Source organism: Xyrauchen texanus, chromosome 38 (genome assembly GCF_025860055.1).
Source record: "Xyrauchen texanus isolate HMW12.3.18 chromosome 38, RBS_HiC_50CHRs, whole genome shotgun sequence".
Taxonomy (NCBI): domain Eukaryota; kingdom Metazoa; phylum Chordata; class Actinopteri; order Cypriniformes; family Catostomidae; genus Xyrauchen; species Xyrauchen texanus.
In genome coordinates, this window is record NC_068313.1 from 32,980,545 (window position 1) to 33,003,688 (window position 23,144).

At 37.3% G+C, this 23,144-nt stretch overlaps 1 protein-coding gene across 3 annotated transcripts; it reads left to right on the plus strand.

Moving 5' to 3' along the window:
• Positions 1-149: 149 nt before the first annotated feature.
• gal3st2 (galactose-3-O-sulfotransferase 2) lies at positions 150-22,882 on the plus strand. Of its 3 annotated transcripts, none has more exons than XM_052109476.1 (6): positions 150-256; positions 7,097-7,160; positions 7,287-7,514; positions 14,900-15,010; positions 15,497-16,229; positions 18,011-22,882. In XM_052109476.1, exons 3-6 carry the CDS (start codon positions 7,441-7,443, stop codon positions 18,968-18,970), a joined length of 1,878 nt encoding a protein of 625 aa, XP_051965436.1. In that variant the 5' UTR covers positions 150-256; positions 7,097-7,160; positions 7,287-7,440; the 3' UTR covers positions 18,971-22,882. The 3 variants fall into 3 exon arrangements, with proteins under 3 accessions (XP_051965436.1, XP_051965435.1, XP_051965434.1); XM_052109475.1 differs by having other exon boundaries at positions 189-252; positions 18,011-22,880; XM_052109474.1 differs by lacking the exon at positions 150-256 and adding an exon at positions 6,934-6,975 and having other exon boundaries at positions 18,011-22,881.
• The last annotated feature ends 262 nt before the right edge of the window (positions 22,883-23,144 follow it).

A 23,144-nucleotide genomic window follows, 5' to 3' on the forward strand; every position in this document is an offset into this window, starting at 1 on the left:
AGAAAGAGGGAATGGGAGAAAAGGGAGGAATGGAAAAGTGGCAGAAAAGAACTAGGGTTGGTCTGTGAGCTAAAGAGAAAATGTAACACTTTCCTTTTTTTCTTCAACTCACAGACTCGGATCGAAGAGGACGTAAACCAATAGAAAACCTTAAGTAGAAATTTGTCATTTTCTGAAGTAACTTTGAATGGTGCCCTTCCTGTGTTGAACTCTCTGCCACAATGCTCGGCTGTTGATGGTGGTTGCCTGGAAGTGGGTATGCGTTGCTGATGTGTTCTGAATGATTTTTAGTTTGTTGTTAAGCTGCTGATATAGGGTCCTCTGGGTGGTAGCTAGGTAGTTGCTTACTGGTTTACGTTTTGAGTCGAGTCTCTATGATATTCTGGTTCCTGCTTAGGTTCCTTGTTTAATGTCTACAGGCTTTTTTTTTTATGTCCAGGCTAAGTCAAAACATGCAGAAAAGTACTAATACACCTCTCTTTGACAAGATCAAGCTGCATAATTGTAGGTATCATGCATGTCCATATCGCATGGTGCAGGATGGGTTATGGCCTGGATTTTAATATTTACCATTATTTCACAATTTATTAATGTTCTGGACTGGTTGTTTTAGCAGTTCTGTGCAACTCTCATATTTTTAGATTCCCATGGCAAGAAATGTAAGATTTTAGATGCCAATGATTTGCCAATGAAAATTAATTCCATTTGCAGCATTTGCACTAAAGGCCAATTGTGCATGTATGTTTGATGATCACATTAAGATACTGTAAAATAGCAATTTATTAAAATCACATCACAGATTCAGATGTTTCTGTTTACTACCCGGAAAGTGTTCTGACAGGTATACATTTGAAAAAAAGTTTAAAAGCTGGTGCACGTTTCCTAAGGTTTGCTTGAGAAGTGGTTTGACTTGCATTATGATTAAGAGGCTCTGACTCTGAGATCGTTTGAATTGGCTTAGTCTGCTGCTTCCACAGGAGCTCAAACTCTAAAAGTGGATACATAAAATAGGAATCCAGACATTATTCCCAATAGAGTATCACAACAGGAACACTGCCTCCATGGTTACCACTGACACTTTTCTTGACGATCATGACTCACCTGATGGAGAGAAAGGATGTGAGATAAAAAATGGTAGGGTAATTATTCCTCTCTTGGGGTCTGTAGGTTTATTATTAGTCTAAAATTACAAGAATTCAAGAAAGACATAGAAAAAACAGATTTTCCTTCAACAGTTTACTGAAATTATAGTTAGAACACACAAGCACACACATACATTCTCTGACTTCATTGCAGTTAAAATGTGATTTTACAGATACTCGCATGCCCAATCTGAGAGTGTTAAAGTTGTTTTTTGGATTGCTCAACTTTGCTCTGCTTGACTGGATCTGACTATTCATTCTGTCATCTTCCACACAGTGGTACACTGGACAGTTTCTTTCTGTTTATGTGTTTACCTCGAGAGGAAATGTTTGAATCGCCATTACAAATTTCCTCACTATTGTGTAATTACTTTTTGAAAACAGGTCAGTTCCAGTCTTGGATGCTGATTGGTCAATACTATATGCTATGCTAAAATACATGATATAGTAACCGTTATGATGCGAAACACCCAACATATTCTCATGACAAGTCGTAATAATTTAAGAAAAGTACGACTTTTATTCCCGTAGACCAACTGACCAACAAACAGAATTTCAAAATGATACATTATATGCATCTTAGCTAGCCTCCAATCCAACACTTTATTTTAAGAAAGGAAACGTCAATAAACCAATTTGGTTCGTCGTTCCATATGCATTTATGCAATACAAATGAATTATATATGTCAGTAACCTCTAATATGCATCCCTCACCTTGTTCCAAAACCGAAGTTTTCTTCTGTGGTACACAAATGTTATTTTCGAATTAATATCACAATTAGGTTTAGGTTTGGACTATGGGTTAAATTTCTTTATGGGAGTAAAAGTTACTAGTACGTTTGTTATGAGCCAACTTGTGGGATTTCGTAAAGTTCACACTGTGTATTCTTCATTTCACTCCTTATGTGATTAAACACTCCTTTGCTTATTAAAGCCGTTTTTAGAATAACTGTCAGATTTACTTGCTTGAGGTTGATAAGAGACTGATCATGCAAGTATGTGTGAGCATGTTTGTGAGAGGGAGAGACAAATATAAGTGAGTGAGGGGGAGAGAAAGTGAGATGTAAAGAGTAGAAAAAGGAGAGTTTAAGTTCGTTTAGGAATGTGTAGACTAAGAAACAGCAAGCTGGACATTCCTGAGCTGCAGTTCATCAAACAGGACGGAGAGCATCTGGTACTGATGGAAAGCAGATTCATACTTCAATGCATAGGGCTTATGGGTAATAAAGTACCTTTTGCCCCTCTTTTCTCTCATTTAAGGGTTTGTTAATTCTTCATGCCTCTTGCCATCTCTTGCTATAATTCATCTATTTTTATGAATTCAATGGGATCTTTTTTTGTTTTTGTCATTTGTAGGTAGCCATGCATGCGTTAGTGCGAGAGATTGATAGATTGAGGGAGTGAGAGTGAGTGTCTTGTATAAATCCAGATCTGTTTTCTGAGAGTTCTCTCTTTCTTGTATTAAACTTTAAAGGGTTTGTTGCATTATTCACCACTTCAGCCACAGGACACGTATACACGTTCTAATATCATAGCACTAAGAACCTGCTTCCCTTCTGCTTTTTTTATGTGTGTACACTCTTTGGTTCACTGAATGTTATAGGTGATGTTTGACTTTTATGTCTGCTGTAGGAGAGTGTGTGGTGATTTAACAGGACTTCTGGGAGTATTTGGCTGAGCTTGGTCAGCCTACTGGATATCATTATGTACTTCTGGCAAGTCTTTTTAATATTGAATCATATTTGAAAGTGAGTGGCATCCACAAGGATATCCACGTGTTTATAGCATGCACTCACACTGGCATTTCAAGTTTTTTTGTTTATATTCTGCGGTCACTGAAACTTTAAATTCCAGGGCCATGTGTGATATCATCAAAAATGTATTAAGCTTAAGTAAATAAGAGGGAGAAAACGAGAAAGGGAGGGACAGAGTAGAACATCTCTCACTCCTGTTTGAGCTTCATTGTTGGTTCAGCAAACACAAAGGTCCAGCTGTATTATTACCATGCCATTGTGTTAAAGCACATATAAGGACACAGTCTTGCTGGTAACACAATGTATGTAGCCTACATACTGTATTTATAAAAAGGACAAACTGTGTTTTTCAGTATGAACTAATACTTCCAGTTTTATGCTCAAGTATTGTGTGAAATCTTGTTTTTTATAATTACTTTTATTTCACATATTTACTTTAACAGATTTGTTTTATATTGACTTATTTCACATTTTCTCTAACCATATTTGTGGTTTTGTGTGTGACTGGGTATGAATGAACTGGGGAATAGCGAAGAATAGTTTTTGTAGACATGACCTTCTGTCTCTCCCCCTTTCACTGTTTTAATGTGGTAGAATAATTGAATTATTGAACGCCCCCCTCTCTCATTCTGAGCTATTTTTAGAATGGTGCTCCAGGCGCAAAATTATACCTGACTACAAGTTATATGTTTATACTTTAACATTTAATGCATCATGATTCTAAAGTGGCATTATTGAAAATGAAAAATGAGACTGTGGTGACATTTTTCAAAACTCTGTTACATGTTTCCTTACATATTCCGAGATAAATATTCTCACAAACAGATGAGGTTTGTAAGGTTAATGCTCTATTTTGTTTTAAATCAGCAAAACCTATACCTACCCTAAGCTTTGCACTTAAAGCTAACCGATAGTGTCATAAAAAAACGAACACAACTGCTGAAAGAACCACATCATTTTGTGATGCTTTTATAAAGTGCAGCTACTGTGTCAGTGAAGCTACTGTGCAATTGTATTGCTCTTGAGCAAGATTATAAATGTAGTAACATAATGCAAATGTTAAAATGTATCGCCATGCCAAGTCATGCTCTATACAGTAGTAAAAGTGATTATAGCATTATGTGAGGAACGGGGTGAACAGTTAGTTTACTAACTGATAATCTGCCCCTTTGTGTCAAAGAAATTAAGTCACTTTTTAGTTTTAGCTTTTAGTGTTGTTTTCACCAGGAAACTGCTCCGATACCTACAACGAGCCATGCAAAAATCATTTAGCAAAATGTAAATATAATAACGTTGCTCTATCAGACAAGGTTGCATAATTGCTGCCTTACTATTTATTTTAAACTGGTATGATTTAAAAATATTCATGATTTTTACTGTTTGTTTTTAATCATTTATTTAATTTGTTTTAAACAGCTTCAATATGGCATTGACTACACTTTTTTATTTTTTATTTGCCACTGCCTCACAAACATTTTGATGAAATATACTCGAGTGCACACTGCAAAAATGTGCAATAAGTGAGTCAGAGGTTTCTGGGCCAGCTGGTCAAATGAGGGGAAAAATCTAGGCAAACCAGAAAAGGATTCTTTGGTTTGACTAATAAATCGACAGATCAAGTCTAGCACAAAACTAATGAGGCAGTTTAATGGAAAACAGTCTTGCTTTTGAAGTTACAAAGGTTGTTGTAAATACTTTTCTTCTAAAAGTACTGAAGTTTGAGGTTTTAAGAGTAAGATGAATTCTAGAGATCAGAAAGTGCTGCAGTACAGTATGCTGATAGTGAACCGTTAGAGTATCTGCCTGTCTTTGCCAGTGTTTTTGTACAGATGAACAGCGCTGAGGAATTCTGTGTTGGCGTCATAGGGTTTGCTTGTTGCCATGCTTCCCATTGTAGTTGTTGCTGTGGCAGCAGAGCTTTCCCAGATGATTTGACAGCCATATCTGAGCATGAACAATTGATTGGTGGAAAAGTGTCAGTCTGCAAGCTTTTAGTGATGTCATCATTATTGATTTGTCAGTGGGCTGAACAAAATAGGAAGAGTTTTTTTATGCTATGACTTCGTGGAGTGATGTTTTAATGCAATGCAGTGCTGTATATGAACGCATATAGATTGCCTATACTTGACAAGAGCTATTATATTTATTTGACATTTGTGGTGCACATTTAATCAACCAGCATTATTTTATTATTAATAATAATAATATTATTATTATTTTAGCTTGACCAAGCTAACATAATGTCATTCTACAGACATGATTAAGGGAGTTTCCAAAATCCCTAAAACAAGACCAAAATTGTCAATTGTAACTCGTCCTGGAGCTGTCAAGCTACGTCACTCAAACTTGACACAGACCTTCAGACTCGCTTTCTTGGGTTGCTATGACTTTTCTAACTGATCGAACTTACGGTGTTTGCACAATGGATGATTTGCAAAACTCTGAAAATGACATAGGCTTACATTTACAATGTTTAAATGGGCCACGGCTATGCACACTCCAAATGTAAAAAAAATGCAAATGAAAACAAATGCACACAAGGCCTTTTATCTACTTTTTAGGAGCTGTAAGGAATTTTAGCTGTTCTGGGACATCGACAAGACTGAGCTATTAAATTAGACACACCACCTTTTTCCAAAACCCATCCCTCCACAAATACTGTTGAGACTGACAACTGTTAAGAATCTAAATATGGCGGTTAACTTGAATGAACCGCTTCAACTAATAGCTACACTGAGAATGTGCAAAATTATTGACAGGCAGAAAGCACATCAAAGTCTTCTTGGCTAATCAAAGAATGTGATCGCGGTCACCTTTCCTTAATAATATTGCTTACAGAAACTTAATGCTGCTCTCTCTCTCTTTCTTGCTTTTGCATTTGCTATTCAACTTCTTATAACTTTCAGACAAGGCTTTGTGAAGCCAACAAAGTTGGTCTAGTTTTGTATTACTGGTATTATTTATTTTACATTAGCATTATTTTTTCTGAGGCCATATTTCACAGGGTTGTGTAAAAGATTTCCATTTTCAAATTTGTATTTTGCTGAACTTAACCCGAAAACATGAAAAAAAGTGATTTTTGAGGGTCCCATCTTCTCTTAAGACTTTGCTGACAAAGCGGTAAGTATTATTGGGTGTATGGGCACAAGTGAGCTCCATATTCTGGGTGAAATGTCCACGGAGGGGTGCCAAAAGCCAGTTGTAAAGCAAGTTGTTTTCAGCAGTGCCGGCTGTAATACATTAAAGAAGAAGACGTATTTTATAAATGGATCCCCCAACACAAACTCCAAACCAAAACCTAACTATCAGTGAAGTACAAATGTAATGTTGGTGGGGAAAAATGCAACCTCCGATTCGCATTAGTCACTAATAATGTGAACACTATTACTTCCGGTTTCAACTTAGGATCCGAACACGGGTCTCCCACGCTGCTGACACAACACACTTTCATGCGCAGAAAGCACATCTCAGTCGATGTAAAAATGACTGATTGTCAATGAGTTGGCATAAAGTGACCAATCCTAGGGCACCTGAACTCTCAGAAACAACATGCCGACTTCCCGTGTGATCATGTTTCTATTTGTATGCAAATATGCTTGTATGCTTCTAAATCTTTTATATATTTATATAATTGCTCTTATGTCAATTTCTATCTTCTGTGTAGCTTCTAAAAGGGAACACAATGTAAAAATGTTAATGTCCTGTGGACCAGTTTCACTGTGAACATAACAATAAAGAACTTGACTTAACTTGAAAGGTCCTGTAGGCCACTTTAAATAAAAGTTTTTGCTTTTAATAAAAGAAATTAACTGTAAATATAAACTTATTTTCTTTTAAGCTTTGCTTAGTCCTTTGCACTCATCCACCTCTTTTCCTCTCCTGTCCTTACCTCTTGCTCCCTTGGAATTTGTTGTGTCTTTATTAGGACACAAAGATATCTTTGTGCTTTGGGCAGTCACAAAGTGTTCAGAGTTTCGGCATCAAGTTCCCTCATCAGGGAAGAACAACAAGGGCACATAGATGGGATTATACCTCACTCTCTCTTCCAATGCCATTGGGGCAATCAGATAGAGAGGGAGGTAAGACAGGTGCACTCAGTTTGTAATGAACTCAGTATTATAGGATCACAGTAAGACTGGCATGGATTATGTCCGTTATCATTAGAATTATCATCGCTGTTGTGAATGTGTCTCAAATAAGGACTCCGAAGGAGCTTCGGGACTTTTCCTCAAACTTCAGGACACCACTTTCTCCATTCTTCAGAGTAAGAACTTGTTTAAACTTGCCTTTTTGTGTCATATTTGTAAAGGCTGCAGAGGACAGAGACATTTCACCACTCTAAGCTCTGTCTCTCTTTCTCTGCCTGTCTATCTCTCTCTCTCTCCCACAGAACCAATCCGTCGTTAGCGGGAGGAGTCCCACGAGCGGACCTGGGGGATAAGCAGCAGCATTTCCTGAGTTCGACGGAGCCAAAGAACAGTCAGAAGGTCAGAGGTCCGGTGGGGGGATTATCGGGGGTCTTGACCCAGGTTTACACAAAGGACATGCTCCCGCCTCAGAAGGGCATGGGCTGGGAGCGGAGATCATTCCACTGGCGGAACATATCACCATGGACCACGTAAGTGAACAGTTTAATATTTTCAAGAAATGTATGCTTTATTATACTTTCTTTTTTTTTTTTTCTGCAGAAAGACTCATAATTACCATCTCCATTGTGAAAAATTGTACTTTTAAGTGACACGATACCCACCGTGTCGGCTGAGGTAGTGACAGCAAGGCGGCAAATCTATTCCCGCTTAAAAAAATAACGGTCAGCTCTATCCATCTCGCTCGCGCTTGAGAAATAATTTCAGTACAAGCAGAAGTGTTATACATGCGCTGCACCTGAAGTTCCTCACCACTCTGCTCACTTTTTCATTGAACCGTGTCAAGTTTCATCCCGTTTGCTTATTCAGCCAGTCCTATTTTCCTAAACACCTCTAATACAGGGTGATGGAAATAATGGAAGTAATGGAAAGTTGTGATTTCAAAGCTGAGAAAAGTCCTGGAAATTAAAACCTCTTGTGAAAACATGCTAAATATATTTTTCAAGTTACTCTGTTCAAAAAAATATTTTATCAGCTAGAAATTGCTCTTTGTGAGTCCGATCTTTATAAAAAATTGTTACTGCTTAAAAATAAGACTTGGAAAGCCATGGAAATGCCTCAGTAGTGTTCTTCTTTACTTGGCCACACTTACAATTTATTTATAAGTAGCCTACTGAATTTGACTAATGAACTGATTATTTAATGTGTAGTTATATTGTCACTGGTTGTAATTAATTTGTTCCTTGTAGTAGGCCTAATTATAGTCGATGTAAAGTGGAAACACAGATGTAAAGTGTTACACTTTATTTATTTATGATGTGCTATTACTCCATTGTGTAAATTCAAAATCTAAAGCAATGTTTAACTATTAGGCATATTCATGCAAATACTCTTGACCAGGCTCGCATGTTAGTATAGAAGTTACTGAAGTTCCTTCTGAATGCACAACTTATATTTCTATTCTTTTTATTCACCTTCTAACATACTTAAACAATTAAATATTATTTTGGAAAACTGGCATGCATGTGTGTTATTTTGTGCACATTTAAGATAAATGCGACAAGGGAATGGGGTTAACTCCCTGTTCCAGATGTTGGTGCAGCCTAAGGGAATGTGAGATGTTTTGTTGAAGAGTTTGAATTCTTTCCTTGTGTGTTTGCATGTGTTTCTGTGTCCTCGCAGTCTTCTCCAAATTATTACTATTTTCAAATAGAGAAGAAAGATAATGAGTGTAGCCTTTTGGTTTGTTTATAAATGCATATTTCTCTGAAGACAATGGGGTGTGTGTTTGATGTTTACGATTACTTGCCAAAACAAGTACAGTAACATATTCGGAGCATTTTGTGCATAAACAGAAATTGTGTCTGATATTTAAAAATACTAAGCATTTTATGAGTCTTTCCTTTGCTTACAAAAAGTAATTCAACACCTGTTGTTTCATGAGTTCATATTCTTTTATAGAGATAACAAGTTTGGCTTTCTGTGCTTATTACAGGCTTATTACTTGCTTCAAACATGTCATAAATGTTTAAAGACAGAGTGAAGTTAACAACTTTTAATGTCTTTTGAGTTTAAATGAAATGAAAAACATTTAATGCAGGCCAATCTGGTTCTTAAAAAGCATACTTTCTGTACAAAAACAAGAAATATATGTTTAGTTCTGTCCTGGTCTGTATTCACTATGAAAGCTACTTGTGGTTACTTGAATAGGCATCACATTTCAACTTCAAACTCACGGCGAAATCGTAAGGATTCATATGACTGTTCGGGCATTCATACTACGTCCTACTTTTCAAAAGCCAATTTTTTGGGTGGCTGTGGCTCAGGTGGTAGAGCGGGTCGGCCACTAATCGCATTGTTGGTGGTTCAATTCCCAGCCCCCGTGACTCCACATGCCGAAGTGTCCTTTGGCAAGACACTGAACACCAAGTTGCTCCCATTGGCAGGCTAGCACCTTGCATGGCAGCTGTGCCATCATTGGTGTGTGTGAATGGGTGGATGAGATGCAGTGTAAAGCGCTTTGAAAACTGTTTTAAGGTGCAGACCATTTACCATTTCTAAATGTGGCTAATTCGAATAATATCGGATGACTGCATTCGTATTAATTCGTATGACTTTTACTACAGCCAGTGACATCGCTGGACATCGTTTCCATCCAATACGTGACAGTTACTTGCTTCTGTCACACACAACAGCTTCCTATCATGTATACACCCTATACTGATCAGTTAGGTTTAGATAAGGGATTTGGGTATGGGCATAATACTAATAAGCATGTCCTTAATGCCTCATGTGCGAAACTCGTGCTTCTGCATTAGACATCCGGGCATTTGCATGTGATGAAATTGTACAAATTTATACTAATGAACTAGTATGAAATCATACGAAATAGTCAACTCGTAAAATATGTACATATTTTCATGAGACTGGGTTGCATTTGAACTGCCAAATTGAATTTAAGCCCACACTTGAAACTTATAGTAAATCTCTTGCGCTTTTCATTGGGGATACAGAAACAAATCAAACTCAGAAGATGAGGTAATAATTTACCATAAACTATGTGCAGTCAGCAAATTATACTTTAGCATGTGTTGACTAGCTGTAAAAGTATATTATGTTAACACACTAAGAAATGCATGCTGTTGTCTGACTGTGGTTTCCAGGAGACAGTCATATATATATATATATATATATATATATATATATATATATATATATATATATATATATATATATATATGCCTTTTGTGAAATTGTTTGGATCTTGAACTATTGAGTTGGAATTTAGAACTCCTCTAGGACTGCTGTTTCAGCACCAGTGTGGTTTTCTTGGTTTGTGGCAAAAAGACTGAGCGAAAGTGCAGTCAATGGCACAAGCAGGCTCTTAATTTAACCCAGTAAATGGATGTCTGTAATTCAATTATTCTGATGTGTTCTGAATAGGGTTGGGCGATGTCCCCTAAATTGGCAGTTGACGATGTTGACGGTAAAACATCGCGATGCACAATGATATCGTCGGTGGGGTGGGGCGGGGCGGGGGGTTATATAATTTCATATAATTTAAAAAAATTATATGAAAAATTATAATTTCGTTATTTTACTAACCCAACTAATGACTCGTCGGCGCTTTGTCAGTAGGTTGCACGACACGTGAAGCATTTTTTTTTTTTAGCTTTCACTTAAGAAGAGTTGTGCACTTTTTATTTTAATATATCTCTTTACATAAATACTATTTTCCACTTAAAAACTATAATTTCGTTATTTTACTATCCCAACTGACTCATCCGCGCTTTCCAATAGGTTGCACGTAAGGGGGAAAAATATTTCTTCCACTTAAGAAGAGTTGTGCACTTTTAAGCACTTTTTATTTTAATATATCTCTTTATATAGATATTTTTTTTCTACTGAAAAACTATAATTTCGTTATTTTACTAGCCCAACTAATTAGTACTCATCCGGGCTTTTTAATATATTGCACGTAAGAAAAAAAAGTAGCTTCCTTCCACGTAGAGTTGATACAATGGCGTTGGTGTTGGTTGCTAAAAAGGGTACTACTTCGCCTATATGGATTTAGACCTGATGAGAGTGGACAGCCAAGGGACCCGTCCGGAGTTTTGTGCAAGATCTGCTCATGTGTGATCCGCGCAAAAGATGGGCAGACGACCAATCTGCATTTTTCGCCATCCGTTGCGGAGCTATTCGATTTTGCATATTATTTTTTAAACGTTTATTTGTGTAGTTCATACTTTACAATATTTCAATAACATAATTTATTGTGTAGCCTGTGCTGAAGTTAATTGTGCTGCTAATTATAAGTGAAATGTTAATGCCGAGTTTCGGTCTGAGTGTTGTTCCCGTTTTCCTGTTCTTTATTTGTTGTTCTTCTATGTTTTAATAAATGTGTGTTATTCATATTCACCTTGTTTCTTTCATTTGATTTGACATTATGGATTTATGGCCAAGGAAATTTTTCTTTAAAAGTATTAACCAGACAAAAGTTATTTGACGTTCGCTGGTCTGGGTTTATCTTAAACTGCCGCTTCAGTGTATACAAGAGATATGTGACAATGAGCAAGATTTTCTGAGACACTGTAACTACTAATAATTAATTAATAAAGGCTATTTTCTTGTAGCCTACAACATAAAATATTTTAATCTAAATGTACAGTGTAAGACATGTAAAAAAAAGACAAGAAGCTAACACTGGCAAGATCAATATTTGTGTAGCCTGCCTGACACGGTATTTTCACAGACTAACACGTCACGTCTCTGGCATATACTACAGTATTTAAAATAGCATATATGCATTAGTTATATTCTCAATTTAATTAACAGAGCAATCCCTGCAAAGTTTTTAGGTTAACTATAGAAGAGACTAGGATTAGTGAGTCACACTAGCAAGACTCGCAAAAGGGGGCGTGGCATCACGATGGTGGCTCTACATCGTGATGTTGGTCAGCCATCACGATGGACGATGATATCGTCCATCGGCACAACCCTAGTTCTGAATGTAACATGACTCAAACCAAGCAATCTTTGGTGTGTCCAAATAAAAACACTGGTACTAGATAGGGAAGAAAAGAGACAAAGGAAGAAAACAGACTGAGGACGAAACAATTACACAGCGTAACCCTCTACAGACTACACAAACAAGGAAGATACTGTAATGTAATACTCACAAACTCCCTTAATTGCAAGATGAGACCCTAGCAAATGCAAACTGAGCCACAAAGTCTTTTGTGCAAAGTCTTTTATAGCAACTTAAACTGCTATCATTATTTTGTGTATATGTTCAATAGGGTCCAAAAGTGAAAATGCTTCCCACGAGTGTAAAACTTTGTATTGATGAAGAAACAATTTGAGTGGAAGGTTTAATTGAAAAATTCTGTTGTATTTTAGAGTTTCTTAGTATTTACAGGATGTCCCTCTTTTGCTTTAATGAGAGCATGCACTCAAGCTGGCATGGACTCCTCAAATTTGTGCAAAAATTATGAATCCATCACTGCATGATTTGATAATATTCCAAAGAGCATTTTGTGTGCTTTAATGGAAGCAAGAAATCTGACTTTTGGATTTTAAATATTCATTGTTACAAATTTATTTACATTGACTGGAGACCTAAAATAGTGCAGAATCTTAAATATATTTCCAGCTTCAAATAAAGTCAGATATTTTCAAATTATTCTCATCGAACCCACTTATATATATAATATTTTGCATTGTTTTGAAAATGAAAACCCTCTTATCATCCTAATAATCTTATTGCCTTTGAATTTGAGGGGGAGAGTAAGTCATTGTTCAATCATCTGAATTGTAATCCAACCTCCCAGATACCCCCCCACACCCAACCACACACTGGATATTGCTCTGGGAAGAGGTCTGATGTTCCTGGGTTTGAAAATAGCATGAACACAACTTTGAATGATCAGATACACCTGTCAACCTGTAACAGCCTGCATTAGATATTTATATTCTCTGGTCTGTCACACGTTTGTTTAGATTTGGTTGTTCTAACAACTTAGAATTGTGGTAGTGTGTTCCATGTTTTTGCAGGCTTAATGTTTTCCTATTCTATTTCACTCTGTCTTGTTGTCAATTTTTAAATAGTCAAATAGCTTTCTGGGGCTGGGTGATATTTAAAAAATATTTTTACGATAATTTGCGATATACGATACATCGTCAACCCCCGTCGAAGGTCGATGAATTAATTTGCTTTATTGATTTTGCTTTAAAAATTGTATAAGTAAATAAGTAAACAAAAGACTAAATTCAAAATGCACTTTTAACTAAACAAAAAAAGCAATAAAATAACAAAGTGATCAAAATCTTATATAACCACCTCCCCAAATCCAATGGCTTCATTTGCCATCACACAAGCATCCATCAATGTCAACAGATGGAAAATTACTAATAGCCTACAAATTAAGGACTTAAGACAATTTATAAATGTAAAGACAATACTAATCAAAATAAATTCCCAAAATAATGCTGCCAAATGTGTGTTCTTATCATTTGTGTTTGTATAGCGTTTGGAGTTAATGCTGCCTAATGAAAATAAAATAAAACTAAATTTTAGGTTCAAGGTGAAAGTGTCTTGCATTACTTTGATTTAATCACTTTCATCTTTTATGTAATACAAAGATAAATATTACTGAACCTGCAGAGTTTGCGTTCACAATGCATGCCAAATGCGTGGAAATCTCAGCACCTACAGAGATGATTGAAGATTATTTGCAGCATTCTTATAGGTGACATTATTCTTGCAAATGAAGGGGAGAAAAAGAGTGAAACTCTTTACATGCGCTTGTGCTCGTGCTGCACGCCTCTGAAAAAACTGCGAATCAGACACTAGCACTGATGTCTTTTCTTTTGTCTGTTCTTAAAAATATAATAAAGTGTGTTTCTTCAAGCTCATGTCTTTGTGTCTAACAGCATTTCTTGTCATGTGTCACCATGAGATGGGTCACCCCCCTGTTGCGGGTAGATTAGCAAAATTACCCGCCCATGAAATACATTTGGATGAAGAGCTTGGAAGCTAGTTTCAACCTCGTTGCATTTGGCGGGTGGTGGGTGCCAATTTCACACCCTGGCCACTGTTTCATATATTTGGCGACTTCCCAGATCCATGGTTTTGCCATTTTCCGATATTGTCAATCATTATCTGTTTGCAGTTGACATCGGGATCTTTGTAAGACATCGTCGATATCCGATTACATTGTCATATCGCCCAGCCCTATTGGGATATTCCATGTAAAGATTTTCATAAAAATGGCAATAAACACAAATATACATAGGCCTGTACAGCATTCCTTTGGAAAAAAAAAAAAATGGGTTGTTGTTTTCTTGGCGGAACGTCAATGTTTGCAAATGTGCAGTGAACTCTGGAAATAATTGGCATAATAAATTGGCAGTGAACCTGTTCAAAACAGACAATGACATTTTATTAACTCGCCATTTAGCAGGGGCTCGTTAACCTAATACACTATAGGCTGAGACTCTCATCTGTCAGTAATCCTTCAGTTAAATGCCACACTGAAAGGCCCAATTGTGAAAAGGTTCTCAATGCATTAACAGTTCATGGGATGCCCCTACTCAAATTCAATCCTTTTGATTTGTGCATTACCAACCACAGTGGCTACCCAACTCGACTCACTATTTTAAAATGTTCTCCCACGCTGTTCAAACATTGACTATATTGTCTGTTAACAAAAACAGTCTTTGTAAACATGCATACAATTGAATGTGTTCTGTCTCTTCTTTGTTGTATTGCATGTTGATGAACTAGTTCCAGTGTGCACATACAAATGCGACTGTATACATTACCTAACATGCATTACTCAATTTCTCATATTTACAAATGCTTAATCTTTTTTGTTGTTTTTATACTGACAAGCTGACAAGCCTGTGTGTTAAACAGGTGTTTGAGAGTTGCGTGTTGCAGTCGCCTACGTTTTATGTGGTTCACACTAATGGTCCTGACTGTCGTCTGTGTGGCACTGCAGATACTCGGTGTGGTCCGGCAGGCCAGGTGAGCAGGATTTATGAACCATGTAACAAATAAAATGCCCTTTCAAACCAGATTCAACAGCTTGCACTTGATGTACTGCAAACTTTTGAAAATAAGGCTATTTCCTTTAAATACTATACAGTGCCCCAAAAATAATTTAGTATTTTGTCATTTTGGGCTGCAAGCAAGGTGATATTAGTGGATGTACGAAGTCAGTACCCTGGCAAAGTACCACAAGTTTAGTTCATGTTAGACATGTTCCACAAACATTTGAGAGCCAGATATTTTCCAAATACATTTTTGTCTTCATTTTGAACCGTATATTTATTTGAGATTTATATATTTAATGAAATGTAAATTGATATGATATTGTCATCTAATGCATTTTTTTAGTGTTTTATGTGTCAAAATACTTTTTAGGGCCACTGTATATCAGCTATACAGTAAAATATTGATATTGTGATGGTTTCAGAAAGGCCAAGATCTAAAATGCATTCTCTTTTTCAGAAGCTCCAAGGCTTTGAATCTTGTGAGCGAGCAGTTGGACCGAATGCCTGCAGAGATCCAGAGGCCCATGAAGCAGACAGAATGGGATAACCTTTGGTATGCTTCAGTAGCCGTTGATAAGGACCCAATAGGCCAACATGCCTTCGTACAAAGAAACGTCATAGAGGGAAAAGGTCAAGTCTTAAAGTCTGCAAGAAAAAAGTTGGACACATCTTCACCCAGGCGTCTTGCTAGCACTCTCAATAACAAAGAAATATCAAACGCAAATCCCCCAACCACCAAAGCAGCTCCACCAATAGAGGTAGCAAATAAACTTGACCAAAAAGTGGTAAATCTATTTCCAAATGTCCACCAGCCAAACAGGCCAGCTAACCCTGAGAGTTCCCTAAAACATTCTGGACCAACAGAAATGTACAAAGTACCACCCTCTGATGATGTTCTTTACTATGATGATAAATATACAGTATATTCACAGCCTGACAGTAGTGTCATGTGTCAACCCAAGAACCACATTGTCTTTCTCAAGACGCACAAGACTGCCAGCAGCACCATATTGAACATCCTCTATCGATATGGGGACAGCCGCAACCTGACCTTTGCCTTGCCACTGAATATGCACAGCCAGTTATTCTACCCAGCGTTTTTTGCTACACACTTTGTGGAGGGCATCAGGACTTCCAGTGTAAAAGAATATCACATCCTGTGCAATCATATGAGATTCAATTCACGAGAGGTCAGTCCATGAGCATTTTACTCAAAATATTCAAAGATGTATTAAAGTATGTGTATGCTTGTGTTGTGTTACAGGGCATACAAATTAAAGGGTTTAATTTCAGTGTTTCTAAAGACCTTGATGGTCAAATCACTGCTACACTCTGACTACATTTACATGGACACCAGAAAGTGGCTTATTGCAAGAAAGTGGCATTCCTTTGGGGCCTGGGTAGCTCAGCGAGTACTGACACAGACTACCACCCCTGGAGTCGCAAGTTCGAATATAGGGTGTGCTGAGTGACTCCAGCCAGGTCTCCTAAGCAACCAAATTTGCCCAGTTGCTAGGGAGGTTAGTCATATGGGGTAACCTCCTCGCGTTAGCGATTAGGGGTTCTCTGTCTCAATGGGGTGCGTGGTAATTTGAGCGTGGATTGCGGAGAGTAGCATAAGCCTCCCGTGCAGTGAGTCTCCGTGGAGTCATGCACAGCGAGCCATGTGATAAGATGCGTTGATTGAATGTCTCAGAAGCAGAGGCAACTGAGACTTGTCCTCCACCACCCAGATTGAGGTGAGTAACATCGCCACCACGAGGACCTACTAAGTAGTGAGAAGTGGGCATTCCAAATATCACATAAAGGTATTATAAACGTCCAGTGGTTTAATCAATGTCTTCATAAGTGATCCAATCTGTTTTGGGTGAGAGCAGACCAAAATATAAGGCCTTTTTCACTATAAATCTTGGCAGCAGTCTCCTTGACGATCGTGATTTCAAGCTCGACTACATTTCCTATAGCGCCATCTAGGGTTCTGGGCATGCTCCAAGCACTAGGAAGTGTAATTGAGCTTGAAATCGTGATCGTGCCTATAGACTGCAATGGTGAGATGTACAGTGAAAAAGAAGTTACATTTTGGTCTGTTCTCACCCAAAACTATTTGATCTGGTCACCATTCGCTTGCATTGTGAGGACCTGCAGTGCTGAAATATTTTTCTACAAATCTCCATTTGTGCTCTGCATGTGTAGAAAAAAAGTAAAACATTTAGAATGGCAGTAGGGCGAGCTAATTAAAAGAGAATTACAATTTTTGGGTGAACTGTCCATTTTAGGTGTTTTAATGGATGTGACAAGCTAGTAAGACATAATGCTGCGGCACAACTAAACAGTAGAAATACTACAATCCACATGAACCAAATCTTGACAGTGCTGCTGGGGAGGAGAAGGGTTTCAGAGAAAAATACTCGTAGCATGCTGCAGTGATACCGGCTTGCCTTCAAACAACTGAGGAAATGTAAATGTTAGTCAAAGAGAGAGTATGCAAGATGATTACATGTCAACAGACATATGTGCTTGTGCACTAAAGTTTCATGACTACATTTAGGGTCTTTGTACTTAAGGCTCACTTTGGTGTGAATGTAAACGCTGTTAACACTTAGCAAGTACATAATTAATTTGAAACGGCTGACTATTTTAACTATCATGAGGTAGAATAAGCACACAGTTTTAGAATGAAATGGGTGGGTGTAGATCTAAATCATTAAGAAAACAATACCATGATCTGATCACTGATTGCATGGAGATGCAAATTGAGGCAAATTAAGCTTTCATCATTTTTGACATTCTATGGTTGAACTTTAGTCAATTGGGATCGGTTTAATACTGAGACAAAGGACAAGAGATCAAAATCAAAACTAAATGTAATTTTTGTTTTAAATGTAAGTTATATTGAAAGAAAGTTTTATTCATAAGGTCACATAACTGTTGCCTCCAATGCTTTCTATTTTTTTCTGACTCCTTTTCTCAGGTGAGAAAGTTAATGCCCAAGAACACATTCTACTTCTCCATTCTTCGGAATCCGGTGGCAATGATGGAATCTATCTTTGTTTACTACAAAGCGATCCCAGCATTCCGCGTAGTCAAAAACCTTGAGGAGTTCCTAATCCAGGGTGGGCGGAGCTACAATGCCACTGTGCTTAATAACCACTATGCACGGAACATTTTGACGTTTGACTTTGGTCTGGACAGCACAGCGCCTGAGAACGAAGAAGACTTGGACAGGCGTAGCGCCGAGATCATTGCTGCCGTGGAACGCGACTTTCAGCTGATCCTCATTTCAGAGTATTTCGATGAATCGGTGGTGCTTCTAAAACACACCCTCTGCTGGACACTGGATGACGTTTTGTCTTTCCGCCTCAACAGTCGCAGCGAGCGCTCTCGGCGGCCACTGAGCCCAGAAACAGAAGAGCAGATAAAAGTGTGGAATTCGCTAGACTGGCGACTGTACCAACACTTTAATGCTACTTTCTGGAAACGCATAGATGCCATACTTGGTCGGACTGAGCTTCAACGGGAAGTAGAACTTCTGAAGGCTGGGAGGAGGAAGCTTGAGGAAACGTGTCTTATAGGAGGTGGGGCTGTAGATCCTGCACATATCCATGATTCATCATTAAAACCATTTCAGTATGGTGCAGCAGTTATTCAAGGTTATAACCTCCGTTTGGGGCTAAACAATGAGACTCGTCAGCTTTGTCAGAGACTGATTACACCTGAACTTCAGTACACATCTTTTCTGTACACTAAACAGTTCCCTCAGCTAGCGGCTGCCCGCGCAGCTGTTGCAAAAAAGATTGTGGCTGCTAGAAACTCTGTTAGCACAAACAGAGCTGTTAAGCACAATATACCAATAGCTATGACAAACAATACCTCACATAATGCAAATATAGCCATTCGGAAAACTAGAGCTAGCACTTACAGTAACAGCTAATTGTAGTGTTTATAATGAGAGACACAATGTAACGGATCATTTTGATGTACACATTATAACAAAACAGTGTAAAAATAAAGAAGTGGAAATTTGCATAAACCACACACAAGCATACAGTACAAACCAAAAGAATCTGCTGGATTGAGAACTTTGAATAGAAATAACAAGCGGCGCAAAAAAGCAGTCTGAAATGAACATGTTATAAACAATACATTAGTTCCATTCAGCGCAGTTCATATTTATTGGTACAATACTTTTGAACTCCGTACAGCTGCATTGTTAAGAGTTATCTCCAAAGCTGAAAGTAACAGTTGGGAGGTAGAACCGGAGATATTGAAGACCGCTTGAGAGGGAAAACAATTATTCTGGAAAATAAATAATGCATAGGTTAGGTCATAGTTTTGGCTCTTTTAAATAAAGAAGTCTGATCATCTTGTGTGCACATGGTGTGAGACATAAAAATTGAGTGTGATTCTTTGTCTTACAAGACTTATTTCCCTTGCACTTTATATTCTGATGTGAACTGAACTGCATTTCTTCCCCCTCTAAACCAGAAGAGGTTTGTTGTGTCTGTTCAGCTTGTTTTGGAAGATGCAAACCTGTCTGTACCACACCCGCTAAATATGGTTTCGATTTAGTCAGAAGGTTGTATAATAAAGACAAAGTATTGTTGGCTGGGTGATTGACCTTCACAAATGTATAGATGTTACAATTTTGAGAATATCCTTCAGACAATTTGTAAATCTATATTAGATATTTATTTTGTTCTGTTGGACCGTGTGACTGTCAAACAGAATTGCTGTTAAATATATGAAATTGCAGAAAGGGGGAAATATACAACACTTTGGCAAGTTCATATAAGTCAGAGTTGAATGTAAAATGCATTTATGGAGCTCTCAATTTACTGTGCCATTTGAGACATTTCTTCTTAATCAGAAATATCTTAAAAACCCTAATTAATGTAAACATGCTGTGTCTTATGATGGGTTTAATAAAATGTCTTGTATCATTGTTAAGACCCAAAACCAGCCTAGACATCTGATGCATCTTTGAGGCCAGCTTAAAGGGATAGTTCACCCAAAATTAAAATTCCCTCATTTCCTTACCCTCATGCTGTCCCAGATGTGTAAGACTTACTTTCTTCTGCAGAATACAAACTAAGACTTTAGAAGTATATCTCTGCTCTGTAGGTCCTCACAGTGCAACTGAATGGGTACAAAAATGTTGAAGCTCGTAAAGCACGTAAGGATGCATAAAAGCAGTCGATAAGACTCCAATGGTTAAATCCATATCTTCAGAAGCTATATGATAGGTGTGGTGAGAAACACCAATGCTTAAGACCTTTATTACTATAAATTCTCCAAACTGCTCAGTAGGTGGCGATATGCATGAAGAATGCAAATCGGCAAAAACAACAGAAGAAGAATGTGAATGAGGTTTATAGTTCAAAAAGAAGTTAAATATTGATCTCTGTTTCTAACACACACTTATCAAATTGCTTCTTAATCTGTGGATTAAAACATGAGTCACATGGATTACTTTAAAGCTGCCTTTTATGTGCTTTTTTGACCTTAGATTTTGGTTCCCCTGTCTCTTGCATTATATGGACCTACAGAGCTATAAAATTCTTCTAAAAGTCTTTTTGTTCAGCAGACGAACAAAAGTCATACATGAACAAAAGTCATACACATCTTGGATGACATGAGGGTAGGTAAATAATTAGATTATTCTTTTGGGTGAACTATTCCTCCAAAGAAGAAAGCAGACTGACACTAAGGGTTAATACTTGTTATACTCATCTTACTATGAAAGATCCAGACATGGGCCATCACTCTTCCAGAAAGATCATCTTAACCAAAGTCTGAGCTTTACAATTCAAAACTGGCTGTGATGTGCAATTATTGTAATTTTCTGAAAGCTATATCACAAACACCAAACCAAAAACAAGTAGTTAAGCAATATTCTGTGCTCTCAGGATAAGCCTGAGGGCAAATGTGAAATCAAAAATTTTTTATTTGATCAGAAATTCAGCAAGCAGCCCAAGCAATATGTAGGGCCTATATATTTTTCATGAACACAATTTAGGCAGAATTTAAGCCTTATTTACCATTTACTTTCATTGGATCTTTTTCCTACAATAAAAGTGAATTGTGACTGAGGCTTAAATTCTGCCTTCCATATTATCATCTACTTTTATTTGTACTGATCTATCATTTAGGGGAATTACAACACCAAATGAGAAAGACTATACTGTATAAAAAAAAATAATTGAAATAAAATTGTCTTCACAGTCCAGACTGCCTAGTTAAAGCCTGCTTCATGCCCAAAGTTCACAGATTTTGTAGTGGAATGAGTTATGCCACAGATAAGTATTCAAACCCACAATATTGTGTAATGATTTGCCAAGGGAGAGCAGTATGTGTTTTTTCCAATCGTAGCTTGTTAACATGTTAATCATGAGTTATTTTAGGATTTTAGGATGAAGATTTGACCAGATCACCTGTAACCAAACAGATTACACCCAGAGTGCGAATTACCCCACCATAATTGGGGGGTACTGCTCCTTCACTTCTTCTATGACCATCATGGTCCACTACCATATCAATCCCCACCGTGATCGCCAAGTGCAACATGTGTTGTGCAACACACATACAAGGTCTAAACATGCGACAAACTGATAATCAGTAGGCTACAGAATATCTCATTGTTATTATATATCCAAAAGAGAACTGTTTTGATCAACTCCCAAAAGTTAGAAGTTAAGTGCACTGAAATACCATTCTAATTACTAGTAAAAGTAATACCTTTACAAGAAGCCTATTGCCTATTTCATGAAATATTGATTTGGTTTAGTTTTAGATTTCATAAGACCTGGAGGTAAGACTCAACCCTCTCATATACTGTGTAAACAGAAACCAATTTTCCATTATAGTCTATGGTAGTCAGTGTCAAATCAACACAATTACTTGAAGATATGTGAAACCTGAGCCATCTTTAATGTGATTAAGGAGCATACTATGAAAAACCATACTACCACAGAAGAACTACATAGCGGTAACACACAAGAATCCGATAACCTGTTAATGTCAGAACAAGATGGGTATCATCAACACTACAGTATCCTACAAATGAGTCACATATACACACATGCACAAACACAGATACACTACTTCCAGACATTGTATTTACATTATATAGCACTATATTTCTAGACCTGTCCAAATCTGACATAAGTATGTTATGTATGAGTATGTGTAAAAGGTGTATATTGTATTGTATATGTATTATGCTTGAAGTGCACTGAAAACTGAAATAGTAAATGGCTATGTAGTCCAACAAACACTGTTGTAATATATGCAGCAAATCAGGCTTGTTTTAAAATACTGACCACAGAGGTCGGGGTTTTGCTTCTTTTGCCTTCCTCCCTGGCACCCAAAATTGCGATAATCAAACACGGTTTTAATGATAATTAAATTTGAAACGATAATACTAACCGTCAGTACATTTTATAGTGGTTTATAGTGAAACCGGTAATCGTCCCATCCCTACAGGTAAGTAGCCGGTAATTCAATGTATGAAGACGTGACATGAGCTATGAAAGAACAAAACACGTTAATAAATGAAGGTTGTAAAATCAACAAGCTAGACGTCAGCTAGCAACTTACAATTATCCATGCATGTCAGCAGCAAACCGTTCTCTATCTCCATTACTTCTAGCCACCACGGTGGTTAAAAATGGTACGGTCCACAATAGGGGTGTCTGAAATCGCTTTACATTAAAATGTTCCTACAGTGAAAATAGGAGTTGACTTGTATTGTAACCATAAATATATTTTTTCACAATATCAGAAAAATTATCTGACCCCCCCAAAACTGATATTTCTGTCCCTTTGGGGGGTACTGGGTCTTCATTGGGGGGTATAGTACCCCCCAGTACCCCCTGTAATTCGAACTATGATTACACCCCTCTTAAAGCCAGGACAAGATGCTGTCCAGATGTCACTGCAGAACATACTGTAAAAGAATGACAAAATAATGAAAATATGTTACACAAAAATATTAGAGGGCTATTGATTGCAGGCAATTGTCCTTAACAGTGACTAAAAAAATTATAGAATTCAAACAAGCTATTTTAATGTATATTAAAAGTGGTCCCAGATTGCAACAGTTTTGT